The sequence below is a fragment of the Oryza sativa genome, chromosome 5 (genome assembly GCF_034140825.1).
Source record: "Oryza sativa Japonica Group chromosome 5, ASM3414082v1".
In the NCBI taxonomy this organism is placed as follows: Eukaryota; Viridiplantae; Streptophyta; class Magnoliopsida; order Poales; family Poaceae; genus Oryza; species Oryza sativa.
In genome coordinates this window covers 3,622,931-3,642,014 of record NC_089039.1, presented here as the reverse complement: position 1 = coordinate 3,642,014, position 19,084 = coordinate 3,622,931, and the positions used below count along the sequence as shown (strand labels likewise).

The window sequence follows — 19,084 nt, the reverse complement described above, 5'->3', positions numbered from 1 at the left end:
CGCACCGCCGTGCGCACTTGCGCCCGCGCGCACGAGTGAGAGAGAACGGAGAGAGAAATTAGGAAGAGGTGAAGTGGAGGCATGACAGGTGGACCTCACCAAATTTTTTTTAAAAAAAATGCTGATTGGACTGCCACGCGTACGCCACGTAGGATAAAACCGCTCTGGATTGGGTCGAGGGGGGTAATTCGTCCGGCATTGAAAGTTCAGGGTGAACAATGTCTGGTTCTCGGGTTCGGGGGGGGGGTAATTCGGTCGACCGCGATAGTTCGGGGGATAATTCATACTTTTTTGTATAATATACCACTGAGTTTGTCTAATTCAATAATTTACCATTGATGTCGTTTGTTTCTACAATATACCAACGATTTTATCAATTGTTTTATAACTAGAAAAAATGTCCGTACGTTGCAACGGGTGAAGATTATTTTAATTTTATTATTGTTATACGGTTTTGTTAAGGTAAAATTCACTCTGAGAATTCGCTTAGATATATATTTTTTCTAGAAAATCATGAGCTGTAATTTGAAGTCCGATCATCTCAAATTATCGTGTAAGTTTATTTAAAGAGATTTCTTATATGACTATGACTGCTCATGTATTTCCAAAAGTGAACGTACTTAAAACCCGACTCAAATACAGATTTGTATTTCCAAAAGCGAACGAACTTAAAAACGACTCATACACGGATGACGTCGAAGTACCGGCAAAAGCATATTCAATTTTTATAATAGTTTCACTATGAGAATTTCGCTTGGATGTATATTTTCCTAGAAAATCATGAGCTGCAACTAGGAGCCGATCATCTCAAGTTAGCATGCAAGTTTTTATAAAGAGATTTCTTATATGACTCGTCATTTATTTCCAAAAGCAAATGAATTTAAAACCTGACTCAAATACATATTTGTATTTCCAAAAAACAAACGAACTAAAAAACCGACTCATACATCTTCAATTTTATAATAGTAGAGATATATCACTGGGTTGTGTTTATTTTTTCAAAAATAAATAAAATACTTTATGGACATACAGGATGAACAATTTAGAAGTTTAAAAAAATACAAAATTTTTTATTTGGCCCCCTTACACATATGGAAGTTTGCATATAAGTTTCAATTTTTTTTTGCATTTCTCCTTTTTCTTTAAATATAAATTTTCTGTTGTATGTTATATAAAATACTAGTTGTGTTGTTGTTTTCACTGTAAATTATCTTTCATATGCTACACAAGATATTTTTTTCCTATTATCTTCCATTTACCACGCAAAAATATTTTTTTCCAAAAAAGTAAAGATAAAAAAAACACTTGAAACTTATATATGAACTCCTATGTTGTGTAAGGAGGCCACATAAAAATTTGCATGTTTTTTTAAACTCCTAATAAGAGAAATCAATTGTTAAACATCGTACTCCATTCTATAAAAAACCAACCTAGTAAGTACTTACTATGTTGGTTTTTATGGGACGGAGGGGTATGCCTCAAGGGTATTTTTTTTAAAAGAAAAACTTAGCTCGATAAAGTCACCAGTATATTATAGAAAGAGATAATGTCAGTGGTAAACCGTTGAAATGTGACAAACTCAGTGTTATATAGTAGATTCTCTCATACTCTTAGTTGTGACCAGGTTTCATAGTAGCATTGCCGGAACGAAACGATATGAAGAAAAATATTTCGAATGTTGCATCGAAAAATATCTCTTTCAGCACTCAATTCAGATAGATCAGAGGAAAGATACGTGTGAGGAGTAGCCCTACTCCCTCCCAAGCGTGCCTCCTAATTCCTAGCCACCACCGTGCGCACTGATCACGTAGTCAGGTCACAGGAGAGAGAATTGAATTTGTTTTCTTATATTTCCCCGATTTGTTTGGATTCTAAGCTCTCGAGGGCTCTATCTCCTTTTTTTTTTTTGAAAATTATTTTAAACTCTCAAGGAGACGTCCTCTTGGTGTTTACACGTCACATAAATAATTACTAAAAAAATTAAGAAAATATATTAAAATATGATATATGGCTCTACAAACATAGAAGTAAAATTCAACTTCTACATGTCGCAACAAAAATAAATTTAACATTGAATATAGGTTAACTAGCTATGGTTTAAAATTTTCAAGTACTCTCTCCGTTTCACAATGTAAGTCATTCTAGCATTTTCCACGTTTATATTGATGTTAATAAATCTAGATAGATATATACGTCTAGATTCATTAACATAAATATGAATGTGGAAAATGCTAGAATAACTTACATTGTGAAACGGGGAGAGAGTATTAAATAACGGAAACCAACAACAACAAATCCTTCATCTCACTATTTTCTTTATTGAAACAGAGAGAATATGAAAACGATTTTATTTGTGGAGTTGGGTAAACGCACCGTTTGATCCACATGGGTGTACACTCCTGCTGTTGAAAAGGGCGTGCCAGGAGGTTCATAAAAAAAAAATTCTTATCTTGCCTTCACAAACCATACACGTCGATGTCTTACCTGTCATGCCGTCGTGTGACTGGGACCCCGATCGAGACGTACCAGCCGAAGCCCATGAGCCGTTCGATTTACCAGCCGAAACAGATGAGCCGTTCGATTGGCTAATGGCTGTGATTGATCTTGTAGTCGAGCCAAATAAGTACATCTCAATAAATCACGTGCTCGATCACAATATATATGGTTGCGTGTGTATATGTGTATTTCTAGAATATTGTACATATTTATTTTTCGTGTGGTGTGTGGGATCTAGAAATTGTACTTTACACACACTCACACATCATCGCACACATATACAAGTGGTCAGGGATACTTATACACGTGCATGCATTATCTGCATATATTCCCTCTGTGGCTGTCTCACTGAATAATCTTTAATATTTAATTTCTCATATACCATAATGTTTATAGCAAATCGCATACAACCATCGATTTCATGTACAACTAATCATAAACCGTAACGTTTATTAGCAATCGAATGATAATTTTTGGTGTGTGTGTGTGTATATATGTGTGTGTTCTCTTAACATCTTAAAAGTTAATGTCGGATACACTTGAATGAATATGGAATATGAATCATGTGAACTAGCAATATATATTGGGATGACGACAAATTAAGAGTTACATAGTTTCAAAATCTTCACTTCAATGCTAGGTTAGAAGATTGTGGTACTAGGGACATTCTCATCTTTTCGAAAAATTTATCTCTCTAATTGGACCGAAAATATCCTCAAGCAAATTATACTTTTTTTAGGCTATCTTTAGCTGTAACACGTTTTTACGATATCCACCAGCAAATTACACAATTTTTTATGTCATGTAGCAAAATGTGCCTATATTTTATGATGGAGGTATTAGCATATAATAATTGAAGCATACTCTTCTTTTAGTGCAATCTATGTTGTATAATTCGATCACCCCAAATCGCTGACAATATTTATTCGAGAAATTTTACGGTCTTGAGAAAGTACCTCAAGATACATATGACCTGGAGGTACCAAGTTTTACAATAGAAAATATGATCCCTAATACTTTCTCAATTTATTCGCTACTGTCTTATTAACATGTATGTTTTTCGGAGCACCCGATTAACATAGTGATGGATGTATATGCAAGTAAATCGAATGCATGTGTGCATAATGCGTGGTCCTGAGCTGCAGAAAACCATCAAGATATCTTTCAATAATTAAATAAATTGTCATGTGCTATAATATATGGTCCTGTATATGCGCGGCGATGATGTGATATGCCAACGAAGATGGATGCTGACCTCTAGAGGAGTGGTGTTGATGGATTCTCCGAGGAGGAGCGACGACGTCAGAGGCGGGATGCCAATGGAATTCCAACACTGTTTTTTTTGTGAATTTGTGATGGTGAAATGCATGAATTTTTGTTGTAAATTTCGGGATGGTGGAATTGCATTGTGAATTATATGAACTTGAGAATATTTGGGGATTTGAATTTTGTTTTTTTACCGCCCAAAACCATTTTTCCAGTCAGACCACTTAGGGTGACCGTTGATTTTTGCAGGCGGATAAAGGTCCATATGCGAAAATAGTCTGTCCTAGCCACCAGTGTCACAATATATCCATTTCTGTTCCAGTTCTCACCAAAAATTTACTATGCCACAACCCCTTTTGATTCTGTAATCCTAGCCACCAACTTCACAATATATCCATTTCTGTTTCAGTTCTCACCAAAAAATTTACTATGCCACAACCCCACTAGATAAGAAGAGTACCTAATATCTACCACAGCCAAAGAAAAGGCTGCATCACAATATCCTTACAGATCTCACCAAAAAATTTACGAAGTCACGGACCTACCAGAGTACTAGATATGGTCAATCAAAAGGACATTAGCTGACATTTCAAATTCCTTACCACAGCCAAAAAAACAAGCACAGGCATAGTAGCAGTTGGTCACATCGCTTGACAGACTCTTTTATCCATAATACCTCACGGAGGAAGAACCTAAAATTCCAGGTGTTTGTCAGCTTATTTCTTATTAAGAGAAGTCTTGGAACTATGAATTTCTAAAAACATTTCTTATTAAGAGAAGTCTTGGAATTATGAATTTCTAAAAACAAAGATAAAATTTTCATCACATATGGAAGATGCAGCAAGAGCACCATAAGCGTGCAGTGAATCTTTCGACAAAATGGGTATATAGGGCATTGCAACCTATTTGTGGATGTTTGAATGTTCTCTGTGGCACTTATATTTTGCTATGATGTGAATCTATAGAATTAAAAATAAAACTAGCTAGAATCCTAAAAATGGAAAAGTAACACCACAAAACATTACCAAAAATTCAGATTAAGGACTAAGCTTAGCTAAACAAAGATAAATACCATAAACCACACATAATAGGCAATATAGAAAATGCTAAAAAAACATACCCGCTCAGAAGCATCAGAAAACTCCAATGGATAGGTAATAGATCTAGTAGCATGTCTAACTGCATCATATACCACAAGCTGCAAGAAAAAATCAACATGCTTTTGCTAGTTTCAAATGTATATATCAAATTAAGCATTTTAATATTGCATAAACCATCCAAGTATACCTCTAAACCTACATTCCAACTCGGATCGCCACTTGCAAGTAATTCCCAGCCAAGAGAGAGAAGGAACTCTTCAAGCTACTTACAAAAAGTTGACAACATATGACATAGATTTTTTAGCTTCAAATAATATAAAGAGTAAAATGCACCAACGGTCCTTAAACTTGTCAGGAGGTTTCACTTAGGTCCACGAACTTGCAAAGTGCACATCGAGGTCCCTAAACTTGGTTTATTGTATCATCCCGGTCCAAAGCCGCGTTTGACCGTGGTCTTGCCTACGTGGCACGCCACGTGGACGATGACATGGATTTTTTTCTCCCTTCTTCCTTCTTTTTTCTCTTTTATGAAAATACGATGACATGGACGATGACGTGTACGAGGCATTTTCGTCTTTTCGACAAGGAAGAAAGAGAAAAAAAAAGGAAGAAGGGAGAAAAAATAAAAAAATTTCTATGTCATCGTCCACGTGGCGTGCCACGTAGGCAAGACCACGGTCAAACACGGCTTTGGACCGGGATGATACAATAAACCAAGTTTAGGGACCTCGATGTGCGCTTTGCAAATTCGTGGACCTAAGTGAAACCTCCTGACAAGTTTAAGGACCGCTGGTGCATTTTACTCTAATATAAAAATGTTCAGAACATTTTTCTTTACCTTGTGTAGAGTGAAATCGTGCAATCCATTGTAGGAAAGAATTATGTCTCCCTGAGAAATGCCTAGCCTCACAGCAGTAGAATCATCATAAACCTAAATACATCAAAGTAATTAAAATGTTCTGCGTATAATAAAGCATATGACTATTGATTTATTGATATACCACAGCTACGATGAAGCCATCATTAATATTGTGATCAAGTTCTATCTCCTCTTGATGGGAAACTTCTATTAGCTCAAAAGCTCTTAACTCCATATTAAGCACTGGACGAGCAATACGACTACAATAAACAAGAACAAAAAATCAATCACAAAAATCTAACTAAAGATAATTGTAGCGTCATTAAATGTCTAAGTTTACACAAGGTAGCAATGTATGTATATATACATATATATGTATAAGAGAAAAAAAAAACAACCTATAAACACAAACAAAGAGAGCACTCCTGTAAGAATAGATCAATATCCAGCAGCAGCTGCTGCTTCTGCCATCTCTCTCACACACACCTTTCACCTAGCTCTAATACCAATTATTAGTAGGACCTTCTGAACTACACACTATAGTCAAGCTGAAACTCTGATTTGTGTTGCTGAAAAGCTTAGCTTGCATTGCATATAGGCATACATATTTATAGTACATCTGGAGGCAGCAACTACTAGGCTTGTTCGCTAAGACAGCTTACTGCATAAGACTACTTGACTTACTGACCAAGGTACTTCTAGCTTACTGACAAGGGAAAAACAAACTTAACTTACTAGCAGGTCTAGCTTATTGGAGAAGGAAAAGTTTTACTGGCCTATACCGTGCTTACTAGCTATGGAAAAACTACTACTAGTACTGATTCAGATATTATATGTTAATGAACCTGAACTTTGTCCACATTTCAATGCATGTTTGCACAATTGAAATGGGAAGAATATCAGGATTCGGAGGAGCACCAATTGCCATTCCAACAACATCACCGTGCTGGTCAATCACCGATCCTCCACTGCCACACTGCATCAGGGAAACAACAGCAAGTTAAACAAGCAACAAAGCAGAGAAGAATCAAAGAAGCTACTCCCTCCGTCCCATAATGTAGCAACCTAGGATGGGTCACAACCTACTATTATGGGCCGTCCTAGGTTGCTACATTATGGGCCGGAGGGAGTACAATAACAATATACTATTTACCGGGGCTAGTTGACAACTGAGAGACAGACAGTAGTACATGTACTCCAAAACGTTTGGTGGTTCCTGCCACAAGACTGTGCCACGCCTAGCGTGCATTGATGATTCATAATCCCTTGACAAAGCAAACACATCTTGTCCAAATTTTGGGGTAGAACCAAAATTGGCAGGCTGCAATGGAGTGTCTGACACGACCTCCAACAACATAATGCGGTAGTGGTCATTGAAAAACAGCAACTGTCCATCTAGAATGGTATTGTTTGGCAAGTGCACAAGCACCTGAAAATATGAGATTTGATTATTATATGGTTTTGTATCATATACAAAATAGGCAGGATTATCAGCTAGAATAGCACATCTAAAGCAACAGGAATGAAAAGACGGAATCGAACAATGCAAGAAAGGGAAGTCGAGAGGGTGGGTTAATTCTACAATAGAACCTCTATAACCTCCTACTGCATGCATGCGCAAATCTATAATTCCCTACCATTAGGTAGGTACATTGAATAAATTGTCATAGAGTCAAAGCCATGATCATCATTAACCCCCGAGGTTGGGCCGTGGCTTAGTTACCTTGGGTTTGGGGTCGATCAATGCACCATCATCGCACACAGCTTCAGAACAAGTTACAATTGTTGCAGACCTAGTTGTCTCATTCCAACTGACAACGATGCCAGAAAATACAGCAATGATTTTCCCATCTGAAAACAAACCATATGCAAGCTAGCTGCTGGTAATTAATTAGAGGAGATAGATTGCAGTTGAGGATTGTGAGTAGTGAGATCATCTTTTAACCAGAATAGGTGGTCTCAATGGCAACAACCGAGCGTGCAGCCTTCCTGATCATGAGCTTGTCCGGCGTGCTTGCAACGTCCCTGGCGGTGTAAATGTCTTTTGGCTTCCTCCTACGAGTGCAAGGAATCACAGTACCCGGAGGAACTGAAGGAATAGAGCACAAGTTAGTTTTTTTCCCCTTCTTCTGCTCATATCATATCCTCCCTCCGTTTCTAAATGTTTGACACCGTTGACTTTTTAGCACACATGTTTGATCGATCAACTTATTAAAAATATTTATGAAATATGTAAAACTATATGTATGCATACAAGTATATTTAACAATGAATCAAATGATAGAAAAAGAATTAATAATTACTTAAATTTTGTGACGAATGATCAAACATGTTTAAAAAAAATCACCGGCGTCAAACATTTAGAAACGGAGGGAGTATACTACTTCATATCTGATAATTAACGGCGAGAGAGAAGGAAGATAATAATGAATTGAATACTAACGTGGGATTTTGGAGAGTCTCTCCATCTCCAAAATCCAACGATTAACATCACTCGCTTCGCCAGACGTGGGGTACGTCGGGAAGACACGAGGCGACCGCCGGACTCCACCCCCTCCTGCCGCCGCTGCCTCCTCCACCGCCGCCGGAGGCACCCTCTTGCGCTTCTTCCGAGACGGCCCCCCCACTCTCCCGACGTCTTCAGCGGCAGGCGTCTCCAGCCCTAGCAGCCTTGATCGAAGGCGGGTAAGCCTTCCACCCTCTGTCGTCGACGGATCACCGGTTGATGGGGAAGCTCCCGCCGCCGCCGTCTTAGGCCTAGTCGGTGGGATTGGGGAGAGACGAGTCGAGTGAAGTCACGAGACGAGACCGACCGGACCGGAGCGGCGGCGTGGTTAGGTTATGTGCGCACGGCGCACAGGCGCACACCGCACCTCGAGAAGTTGGGCTTTTTCTTTTTGGCCCATCAATGGGGCGAAAAAAAAAACACTTAGACCCGTTTGATTGGTGGGAGTTTTTAGGCTATGTTCGGATTCCCTGATTGGAACTAACCCCTCCCGCATAAAAAAAACGGAATGATCTATTAGTCATGATTAATTAAGTATTAACTATTTTTTTCAAAAATGGATTAATTTGATTTTTTTAAGCAACTTTCATATAGAAACTTTTTGTGAAAAACGCACCGTTTAATAGTTTGAAAAGCGTGCGCGTGGAAAACGAGGAAGAGTGGTCGGGAAACTTGGGTGCCGAGGCTATTAACTAGTATTTTGTTTGGTTGGGAGACAGGAGAATTTTGATGGGATGCGGATGGGGAATTGAAGAAGGCACTCTCTCCATTTCAATATCTGGGTAGGGAGGTAATTGGGAGGGAATTCCTCCTTTACTTTGTCTAAACAAATTCAGCCATCCGTTTTTATTAATGGCCTAATCTCCAACTAAATCCCTATCAATTTCCACCACCTCTACCAAACAGGATATTGGATTAAAAATCAAATTCCCATCTTAATCTCCAACTAAACTTCCTATCAATTTCCACCACCTCTACCAAACATAATATTGGGATTAAAAATCAAATTCCCATCTTAATCTCACCATCAATTCCCTCGTGTAAACTCCCTGTCCCCTTCCCTCGAGTTACCAAACAAGCCAAGCCCGCGAGATGGCGATGGCGAGCTTGGCGAGGAGGCGCGCGGCAGAGGCGGTTCTGCTGCGGCGATTAATCACGCGCTAATGGACCACTCCGTTTTCTGTGCGTACTATTCCGGTTGGGAACTGGTAATGGCGAACATAGCTGTGTTCGGAAGCCAGCGTTCCCAACCAGATCAGTGCGCACGAAAAACGGAGCGGTTTATTAGCACGTGATTAATTAAGTATTGGCTATTTTTTTTCAAAAATAGATCAATATGATTTTTTTAAGCAACTTTCGTATAGAAACTTTTTTTTTTGCAAAAAAACACATCGTTTAGCGGTTTGAAAAGTGTGCGTGCGGAAAACAATAGGAGAGAGTTGGGAACTCCTCCAACCGAACTCAGCCAGTATTGTTGGGAACATTGAGTTCTTATTTACTTTCGTCATATTCATGGTGAATCTGATTGGAGCTCATGCATTGCGTGCATTTTGCGCCCATACATATACATTACGTACGCCCCCACAGTGGTTGTTAACTTGACATGCATTTTTTTTCCCACTAGAATTCATTCAGCAGATGGCTCATCAGAACCAGCCGGAACCACCACGGCGGTAAACTCTGTGTTCCTTGTGGAAGCGGTTATCAGGCATTTAACAGAAATTGGCGACGACGAAGAATCAACAGCAAGTTACTACAACCGTAGTAGAGCTGTTTACCGAAACCTTGCACAAAGAGTGCGGCGACAGACAGAAGGAATAGGAATAAGTGGCAGTACAAGTTCATCTGCTGCTGCTGCCGCTGCCGGTTCTTCTGGTTGGGGCAAGAGGAGCAGGCCGCCATCTGACGAAGGAACAAGTGATAAGACGCCATCAGGCCCATCAGAACCAAAGGGAGTTACCATGGGCATTACGGAGGGTACAAAATATAGATACTCCACTGGCTTTGCTATTGCAGAAAGAGGAGAGATTTTGAGGATTCTTACATGTGCCCATATTTTTGAGGATATCTTTACTAAGGATGTGCATGAATTAACAGTGGAGAACCTCAATATCATGTTTAGGTTTTGTGTGATATGTGTGCATCAAGAGCGAGAAGTTCGTCAAAAGCCCAGTGTATTACCCCTTCACAGCGGTTGAGGCAAACAACAACAGCGCGTGTGATTGCTGTTGATACACAGAAGGATTTGCTTGTTCTTGAGATTAATACAGGATACCTCTGTCTATTTAGTGGGGAAAATCAACGTACTGAGTACTGTAGGTTTGAGCACCCACCCATTCCCATTGCTCCTAGGCCCCCACGAACCATGGAGGAGGTTGTACTGTTAGGATGGCCACCTCAACGTTCGGAATCAGCATCCACAGGGACTGTCTCCTTCATCGGTAGAACCTATGACATGATATGCACTGAGGATTCCAATGTGAAGGGCTACACAATGAAGCTGATGGAATCAGGATTGGTTTGTTCTAATGGATATTCTGGAGGTCCACTTTTAAACAATGATGTACAAACAGTGGGAACCTATCATGGAGTGATTGAAAAGAAAGGGTACAGTGTAAGTTTGGAAGACATCAACCAATTCTTAACTCGATTTCAAGTGGTATGTATTTGTGCGTCAATTTATATGTTTTGATATTTACACTAGCTCGCTATGAGTTGAGCTCCACTGATGTTCTGTCTATGAATTTCAGATGACGCGATGGCCGGATGAACAAGCAGGTATGCCTAATTAACTATTAGCATGCATACGACCTTAGATGAATTAAACCTTTGTTTTAGACCACCGTTGTATAAAATGAAACTTAACATTAATAGATTTTCACCAAATAATCTAATTTGAGGTGTTTATATATTGGAAGACAACATATATGCACTGTTTTTTATTCACTATTTGTAGAGATAAAATATATCTATTAGATATACTATAAACATCGCTATTGGCATGCTCATTTGATCAATTAGACAGATTAGTGTGGTCCATGATGCTATTGTTAATTAGGTGCTAACAATTCTACGTTATATTTGTCATGGTAATGAATAATCCGTTAAATGAACATCAACAGAGATATAACATATATCTATAATTGATGTTATACTTTGCGAGCAATTCCTTTTTTAGTCCTTGGTAAATTGATGTATTCTCCTAAATTTATCATTTATTTTTCCTGAGCAATTGGAGACCGAGGAGAAACAACTCGACTGAGGAGCAGGAGGGGAGGATGAGTAGGTGGGATCGTGGAAGCTGCTCTCCAATGTGGGAGCTAGAACGCCATTTCGTATTGTATCTGAATGCTACTAGTTACTGCGTGTATCGCACTCCATTTCGTATTCTATCACTAGCTAACTAGAGAGTTGCTCTCATGGGCACAAACCTGTAGTTTTAATTAGCTGGAGCTCACTCCGTTTCGTATTCTATGACCTTGTATCTGAATGCTACTAGTTACTGCGTGTATCGCACTCCGTTTCGTATTCTATCACTAGTTAACTAGAGAGTTGCTCTCAAGAAATGTGCCACACAGTTTTTGTTGCTATGTGGAAAATCCAACCACACAAAAAATAATCAAGAAATAATACAACTTATCCAGGCTTGCGTAGAACTCCATGAACATATATATAATCAATGATAATAAGAGCGTACCCTGAATGCAGTATGCAGACAGATAGTAGCCATAGCCTATATAGCAAGATGGTGGATTAGTTTCGTCACCTGTGCTAAGCTTCAGTTTTAGCTTACAAGCAGTTTGTCGCCCAGCTGTTTGCGGTAGACCTGAATGAGACCCGCGCTGTCAATCGTCTGCAGCTTCTCCTTCAGTATCTTCCTGTAGCGATCGTCTTTGTCGTCCAAGCTTCTCATCAGTTCGATCTGATAAGACGGAATGTGTCAAGGATATGTATAAGAATTTGCGGGAAATGAAGAGCATTTCAACAGTTATCATTGTGAATATATAGAGCTTGTGATTACCTGTCTCTGGAATGCTTCGAATTCATCGGAGCTCAAGGAGCCATCGCTGTTTGCGTCGAGAAGATGCATGAGCTCCTTAGCATCTTTGCCCCCAGCACCAAGGTCTTCCATCACCTCTGTGAGCTCCTCAATACTGATCCTTCCATCACCGTTTTTATCAAGCTGGCAGAAAGCACGGTTCGTGCAGTTGCTGTCTCCTTGATCACTAGCTGGGAGGTCACGAAGACGCATAGCTGCTAACTCTGCTGCAGCCAACATGATAGCCTTCAGCCTTTTAGCCTGTAGAAAAGAATTTCAATGAATGATCATTCCAAGTCATCTAGAAATAATTTGTCTATAACTTTAGTCTTTTATAAGTCATAGGGCAATAGATTTTATTTCACTGAGTTCATCCAATAATTTTTTGCCGGGTCGGCCAAAAGATTCGGTCGACCAATTGGCTAGAGCGTATGGCTGTTAACCATAAGGTCGGAGGTTCGAGCTCTCCTTCTAGCGAAGTTTTTCAAAAGTTCATCCAATAATTACAATATGTCATTCACAATTAATGACATATTGTAGATATGGACGAAATCCAGTGGCGGCGTGGATTTATCCAAAAGTGATATACAACACAATTCCAGTTAAAAGGGTCAGGATCAAATAATCAATCATGTATCAACTAATAACATAAACCAGGCCATCTATGTTGTAAGCTCTGAAGTAATTAGTAATAGGCTACTGACTATTTTTAAGTAAAAAGGCTCTGTACAGAGTACAGACTATATGTCCTGTATGTTAGTCAGTTAGTTCAAACATATTATGCACTAATTATACTGTGAAGACATTTGTTGATATTTTTCAACTTATTTGAGTAAAAACACTTATCTTACTAATATAAGGGGAGCTACCTGCAGTAATTTGCTAAAGCAAAGAATATGTGCTCTGTTGTATTGCAAAAGGACAGAGTGATGACAATGAGGAAACTCACCTCTCCAGGATCTGTAAGTCCACCTTTGTAGAGAGAGTGAGATGCCTCTCCACCAACAGCAAATTTATGCATCTCCTTGGTTCGTATCTGTATCTCCATCAGTGGCCTCATCTTCCCAGGTTCACTTACATCGATGGCCACATGCAAGCTCTGGTAACCATTTTCTTTTGGCCGTGTGACATAATTTTTTGTCCTTCCTGGAACTTCTTTCCACATAGCTTGAATGATTTCATGTGTCCTGTGACAAGCCCTAGGGCCCCAGTCTAACGAGCTGCCATCACACCGAGGTTCTAAGATTACCCTTAAAGCTAGTATGTCATTTACTTCTTCTGGTTTTCTGCCATCTTTTACTAGCTTTTTCATAGTACTGAAACGGCTTTTATACCGCCCTTGAATTGAGATGTCTTGCACAATCTGGCTCAACTCATCATCATCTTTCAGTGCCTGAAGCAACTGCTCCTTGTACGAATCTATTAAGAGCTTGTTCTCAGTCTCTTGGCTCCTCAACCATTGATCAATATGGTCATATGAATGCGGAAACAAATAGCGAAATGAAAGATCCTCTAGCTCCAGTGATAGATTACCAGCTCCAACAGCATGGGCAAGTGGGGCATATATCTTCAGGACTTCAAGAGACTTTATCCGCTGAAGATATCTCGGGAGGCAGTCAAGGTGTCTCATCATATCGAGCTTTAGAGCAAGTTCCAAGATAACTGCTCGGATGTCATAGTAAGAAAGACAAAACTTTCTCAATGCACTTGCACTTTCATCATCAAGTACATCAAGCTTTGAAGGGGCATGCTTAAGCCGTAAACTCTCGTGCAGCAAATGAGCTGTGCTGATCCCAATCTCAGATTTGACATCCCTCATGCTTATTGCTCCTGCATCAAGTGCTTCCCTCAGTATTCCGGCTGAAATAACTTCGGCGTCCATCTGCCACCATGTGCCAAAAAAAACTGGTTAGATCTTACAGTTTAAAGTGGATAAATAAACCAGAGATGCTTAACTGTTCTATGACACAAAGAAGTGTAAGTATAAAGTATCTTATGAATTACCAGAACAATACAAGGAAATGAAGAGTTAGAAAATTCTCATGGACAGAAGCCAAACGACAAATAAGGGATAGCTGTTTCGTAACAAGTCCTAACCAATATTATCTTTTTTTTCGCCGGGCTGGCGTGAAGAGCCAGCCGAGATTTATTAAGAGAAAAGGAAGAACAAGTTACAAGCTACAGCAAAGAGCTACATGCCGGCAAAGCCAGCAACACACTTTTACATGGCTGCCTGCCGCTGCGTCAAACGCGAGACGACACCTCCCGGCAGCGAGCTACCACCACTACTACTGCAAGGGCTCGGTTGACTGCTGCAAGCTTCCTCCTGGCACCAAGCCCGCAGCTCCCCACATTCCCCACTCCTCCTCCATAGTCGCACACAGCTGCACAACCGACATTATTATCTTTTTTTTTAAAAAAAAGAACAAGTCCTAGTCATTAGGAATGTCATTTTTTTACTCTGGTAATGGAAACTACTAACTCATCAATGCCAGTTTAGCTATGATAATAATGTCCTCTACTAGTTGTACTTGTGGTAATGGTAGAAATAAGCACCCAGATGAAAACTGCGAAGCAAACAATAATAATTGGTACTACTAAGTACTAACATAAAACTAAACTGACAATCGTAGCCAATGTGTGTATGACAATTACTGCCACACCAGCAGCAAAATATATCTTGCTTCCAGAGTTTTGATTACAATGGGAATTATGTGACGATGAATTATCCTTTGCTAGAAGCAAAGAGGAGTTGCACCACATGGTTTTAAATGATATCGAGGTACTAGTACTACTTTATCCATAAGACCATAACTCATGTGGATTGCTAAGCTTAATGAGATGAATGAAACTACTAAATTTGCAATGCATTTCACCCAATTCGGCAAGTCGAGCTACAGGATGCAATCATTCGATTCGAGCAAACTACCTGGAGGTCGGCGAGGGAGGCGGCGATAGCGAGCGCGCGGGCGAGAGCCCGGCCGCCGTCGCCGTCGCGGAGGGCGGGGAGGGCGAGCTTGAGCGCGCGGAAGAGGAGGCGCGACGACGACGAGGTGGCCAGGCCCTCCCCCATCCTCCCCGTCAGCTCGTTGAACGCGCCCACCAGCTCCGCCACCAGCCGCCCTCCTCCCTCCGCCGGAGTAGACGACGACGACGACGACGACGACGTGGATGGAGAAGAGGCGGCCGCCGCGGCGGCTGCTTGGGCAGGGAGGCGGAGGCGGTGGAGGCGGCGCGGGCGGAGGCCTGGGCGGCGCGGGTGGGGATGCTGCCGGCGACCGCCGCCGCCGGTGGGGATTGCGGCGGCGGAGGTCGTCGCGGCGGTCGCCATGGGGGAGGTGGTGGGGCCCACTGGGAGGGATGAATTGGAGGCGACGTGGCGGTCGTTGACTCGTTGTGTGCTCGAAGCGGATGCGTGAAGTGAAGTGGTGTAGCGTAGCGTGGTGGCGATGATTGGCTTGCACTCTGCCACGTAGGATCCGCTCCTCCGTGGCGATTCTCATCCACGAGTTCGTCGTTTTTTTTTCCATCAAATTGATACTCCCTCCGTTTTATAATGTAAAACTTTGTAGTATTGCCCTCATTTCTCTGTGGTCACGCCCCACACCGGCAGCCGCGTCCTCCGTCCTCAGGGCCGGCCCTGGGCCAGTGCGGGCAGTGCGACCGCACCGGGCCTCCAAAAATTAGGGGCCTCCATTATATATACTATGGTAACAGGCCTGATAGGTTACTTTGTGCATTGAGAAGAGGCTGCTGGATAAGATTGTTATTGACACTATCATCACTGATTTTACATTTAGAACTATTAGAAGAAAGGGACAATTGTGTTTTTGCCCCTATTTCATGTTACAAATGTGATTTTACCTTTACTTTTTAGGGTTTGTGTTTTTGCCCTTACTTTTTTCAAACGTAGCTGCAGTTTGCCCCTGTTTTGAATGGCCGTTAGGGAGACCCAAATTTGTGAGACAAAAGAGAAGAAAAAAATATTTACAAAATGCAAAAAGGACTATTGTACCCCTGGAAGAAATAACTAGCCCAACACCACGTCCGTTCGACCGTCCCCATCCAAATCCGGTGCAGGGCTCAAGCCTCAAGCAGTTAGCGGCGGCGGGCGGTGAAGCGCCACGGGAAGGCGGCAGCTCCAGAGGGCAGCGTACGGGCAAGCGGCGGCTTCGGCGATGATGTAGAAGGGGGAGGAGCAGGGCGCCTCGGCTACGCTTCAGCAGGGGGGGCTCGTTGCTCTTTCCCCTCTTGTGCGTCAACTACAGGATGCCCCTCAGCGGCGGTGAGAAGCGAGCAGCATGGCGTGGCAAGCTAGCAACAACGACACACAGCAGCGACTCGTCCACAGAGACGAACGATGTTGTTGCTGCTTGATTTTTCTTTCTATTTTTTCCCATCTCATAGTATTTGCAACGCAAGGAATTTCTCATGAATTGTACAAGGGGCATGCGTGTCTTGCGTGTATGCAAATTCTAAAAAAGGTTGGGCAAATGTACAAGGGGCATGCGTGTCTTGCCACAGCTGAATTGACACCGTTAACTGATATTAACAGAATAGGGGCAAAGTGAATATTCATTTGAAAAAAGTAAGGGGTAAAAACATAAACCCTAAAAAGTAGGGGCAAAATCACAATTGAAACATGAAGTAGGGGTAAAGATGCAGTTGCCCCTATTATTATTTGTTTTTTTTTTGTCCGGACGTGCAAGTGCAAGTAGTGTTTCCTCTTCTGCGACATGCCCAAGTAGAGTTTGGGCCAAAAGTGTGTGATGGATGGAATTCGTGCGACCCTCGGTCCAGAAATGTAACATGCTTTCACCGCCTTAAAATATAACAATTTCGAACTATTTATCTCAATGTTTTTTTTTAAAGATACAGGGTCAAACATTAGTACTATATTTTTGAAACTGTATTGTATTCTCTCTGTCCCATAAAAAATAAAGCTAGAATGTGTTGTGTCAAGATTTATATGTAAATATTTATATTTATATATATACTAGGAAAAAGGCCCGTGCGTTGCAACGAATGAAGTCTATTTCAACCGTTTTATTGATTTTTTTTGTCTAAAAAGTATATGGGATTTTTATTTGATAATTGATAGTATTGATATCTAATTTGGAACTCTTATCGGGATGATGGTCATATCATGTACATTGCTTTCTTATTGCCTGACAAGAATTCTCAACCAATTATGAGTATGACTCTCGTCCCAAGTTAGCATGCGTGATTTTAGAAAGGATTTTTCTTATACGATTTTTATGTATTTTTAAAAGCAAACAAACTTAAAAACTGGCTTAAATACGGACGACGTACCAAAGTATCGGTGAAAACATTTTTAATTTTTACAATAGGAAAGCTCAAAGTTGTTGGCGAGGACGCATGAGAGAGCTGCCTCCTTGAACTCTTGCAGCGGCCGCAGAGGACAAAGTTGTGCAGGCACGGTCTGCATCACCCTGACGAATCGTCCGATCCATGCATGCGTCCTCGTGCCACGGGTTACGCTCGTAGCCATGGTCTCCGTCGCGTCTATGGCAGTGGAACGTCTTGGCCCGAACGCCGCTTTTAAACATTGGTGGCGGCGGCGGCAGCCAGCCGGCCACCAAAAAATCAGCACACGGTGATCTACTATTACGTTATTATCACACGTCGCTGCCTCTCGGATATATTATGATGATCGTATATCGTATCGAGCCTTGCGTTTTGGAATGGATCCTATTCCGTTTCTCACACAAGAACGCGATCCGATTGAAAATTGAATCGGGTGATTTTGTTCGACAGAAATGAAAACGTTCCATGCTTTTTAAGTAGTAGAGAAGAGAAGATATAAATATAGGTAATGATAGAATTAGAAACCAATTCAAATACGGATGACGTACCAAAATCTCGGTAAAAACAACTTCAATTTTTATAATAGTATAGACAGAGATTCCGGTCAAAAAAAAATAGTAGAGATAGGGATATGGTTTAGTTAAGATGAATTTATTGTGGGAGTTCGCTTGAATATATATATTTTTAGAAAATCATGAGCTGCAGTTAGGTGTCTGATCGTCTCAAGTTAGCATGCGAGTTTTTTTTAAACATATTTCTTATATGATTCCTTCTGTATTACCAAAAGTGATCGATCTTAAAAACTGAATCAAATACAGATATGTATTTTCAAAATTGAATCAAATACAGATATGTATTTTCAAAATCAAACGAACTTAAAAACCGACTAATACACGGATGATGTACCAAAATATCGGCAAAAATATCTTCAATTTTTATAATAGTAGAGAAGAGATAGGATGAGATGAGACATTCTAGAATTTTTTTTTGTTTTTAATTTTTTTATTAAAAGTTTTACAAAAATAATTTTCCATTTTGAAAATTGACAGAAGTAGTCGCCTTAAAAATCGCCATCCCAAAGGGCGGCGAAAGTGACGTGGCAGACGGCTGTTCGCTCTCGGGCGACGGCCGTCAACGAAATTTGCAGGCGGCCCCCTTGCTGCCCTCCGCTAGGGCGATTTTGTACTGTGCGGGGGGCCGCCTGCAAATGGGCAGCGAGGGGGCATGGAAATTTGCAGGCGGCCCCCTTGCCGCCCTCCAATAAGGCGATTTTCTACTGTGCGGGGGGCCGCCTGCAAATGGGCGGCGGGGGGCCTGGAATTTTGCAGGCGCCCCTTTGCAGCCCTGGGGGAGGACGATTTTATACTGTACTTTATTTGAGAAATATATTTTTTTTATAAATATCAATAGTTATCAAATCTTTTTATATTGAAAACTATACTAGATTAAAATCTCCAAGACTGGTAAAATACAATTTTATTATTTTTTAG

At 40.9% G+C, this 19,084-nt stretch overlaps 2 protein-coding genes across 2 annotated transcripts; both read right to left on the bottom strand.

The window, feature by feature from the left end:
- Window positions 1-4,097: 4,097 nt before the first annotated feature.
- LOC4337889 (uncharacterized) lies at window positions 4,098-8,531 on the bottom strand. Its single transcript, XM_015782077.3, has 10 exons — window positions 8,165-8,531; window positions 7,667-7,810; window positions 7,445-7,572; window positions 6,875-7,150; window positions 6,567-6,697; window positions 5,864-5,981; window positions 5,701-5,793; window positions 5,050-5,124; window positions 4,883-4,960; window positions 4,098-4,454 (listed from the first exon to the last, which is right to left on the bottom strand). Exons 1-10 carry the CDS (start codon window positions 8,187-8,189, stop codon window positions 4,440-4,442), a joined length of 1,083 nt encoding a protein of 360 aa, XP_015637563.1. The 5' UTR covers window positions 8,190-8,531; the 3' UTR covers window positions 4,098-4,439.
- A 3,265-nt stretch (window positions 8,532-11,796) lies between these two features.
- LOC4337888 (probable GTP diphosphokinase CRSH1, chloroplastic) lies at window positions 11,797-15,666 on the bottom strand. Its single transcript, NM_001420092.1, has 4 exons — window positions 15,196-15,666; window positions 13,216-14,148; window positions 12,249-12,527; window positions 11,797-12,149 (listed from the first exon to the last, which is right to left on the bottom strand). Exons 1-4 carry the CDS (start codon window positions 15,595-15,597, stop codon window positions 12,012-12,014), a joined length of 1,752 nt encoding a protein of 583 aa, NP_001407021.1. The 5' UTR covers window positions 15,598-15,666; the 3' UTR covers window positions 11,797-12,011.
- Between the last annotated feature and the right edge of the window lie 3,418 nt (window positions 15,667-19,084).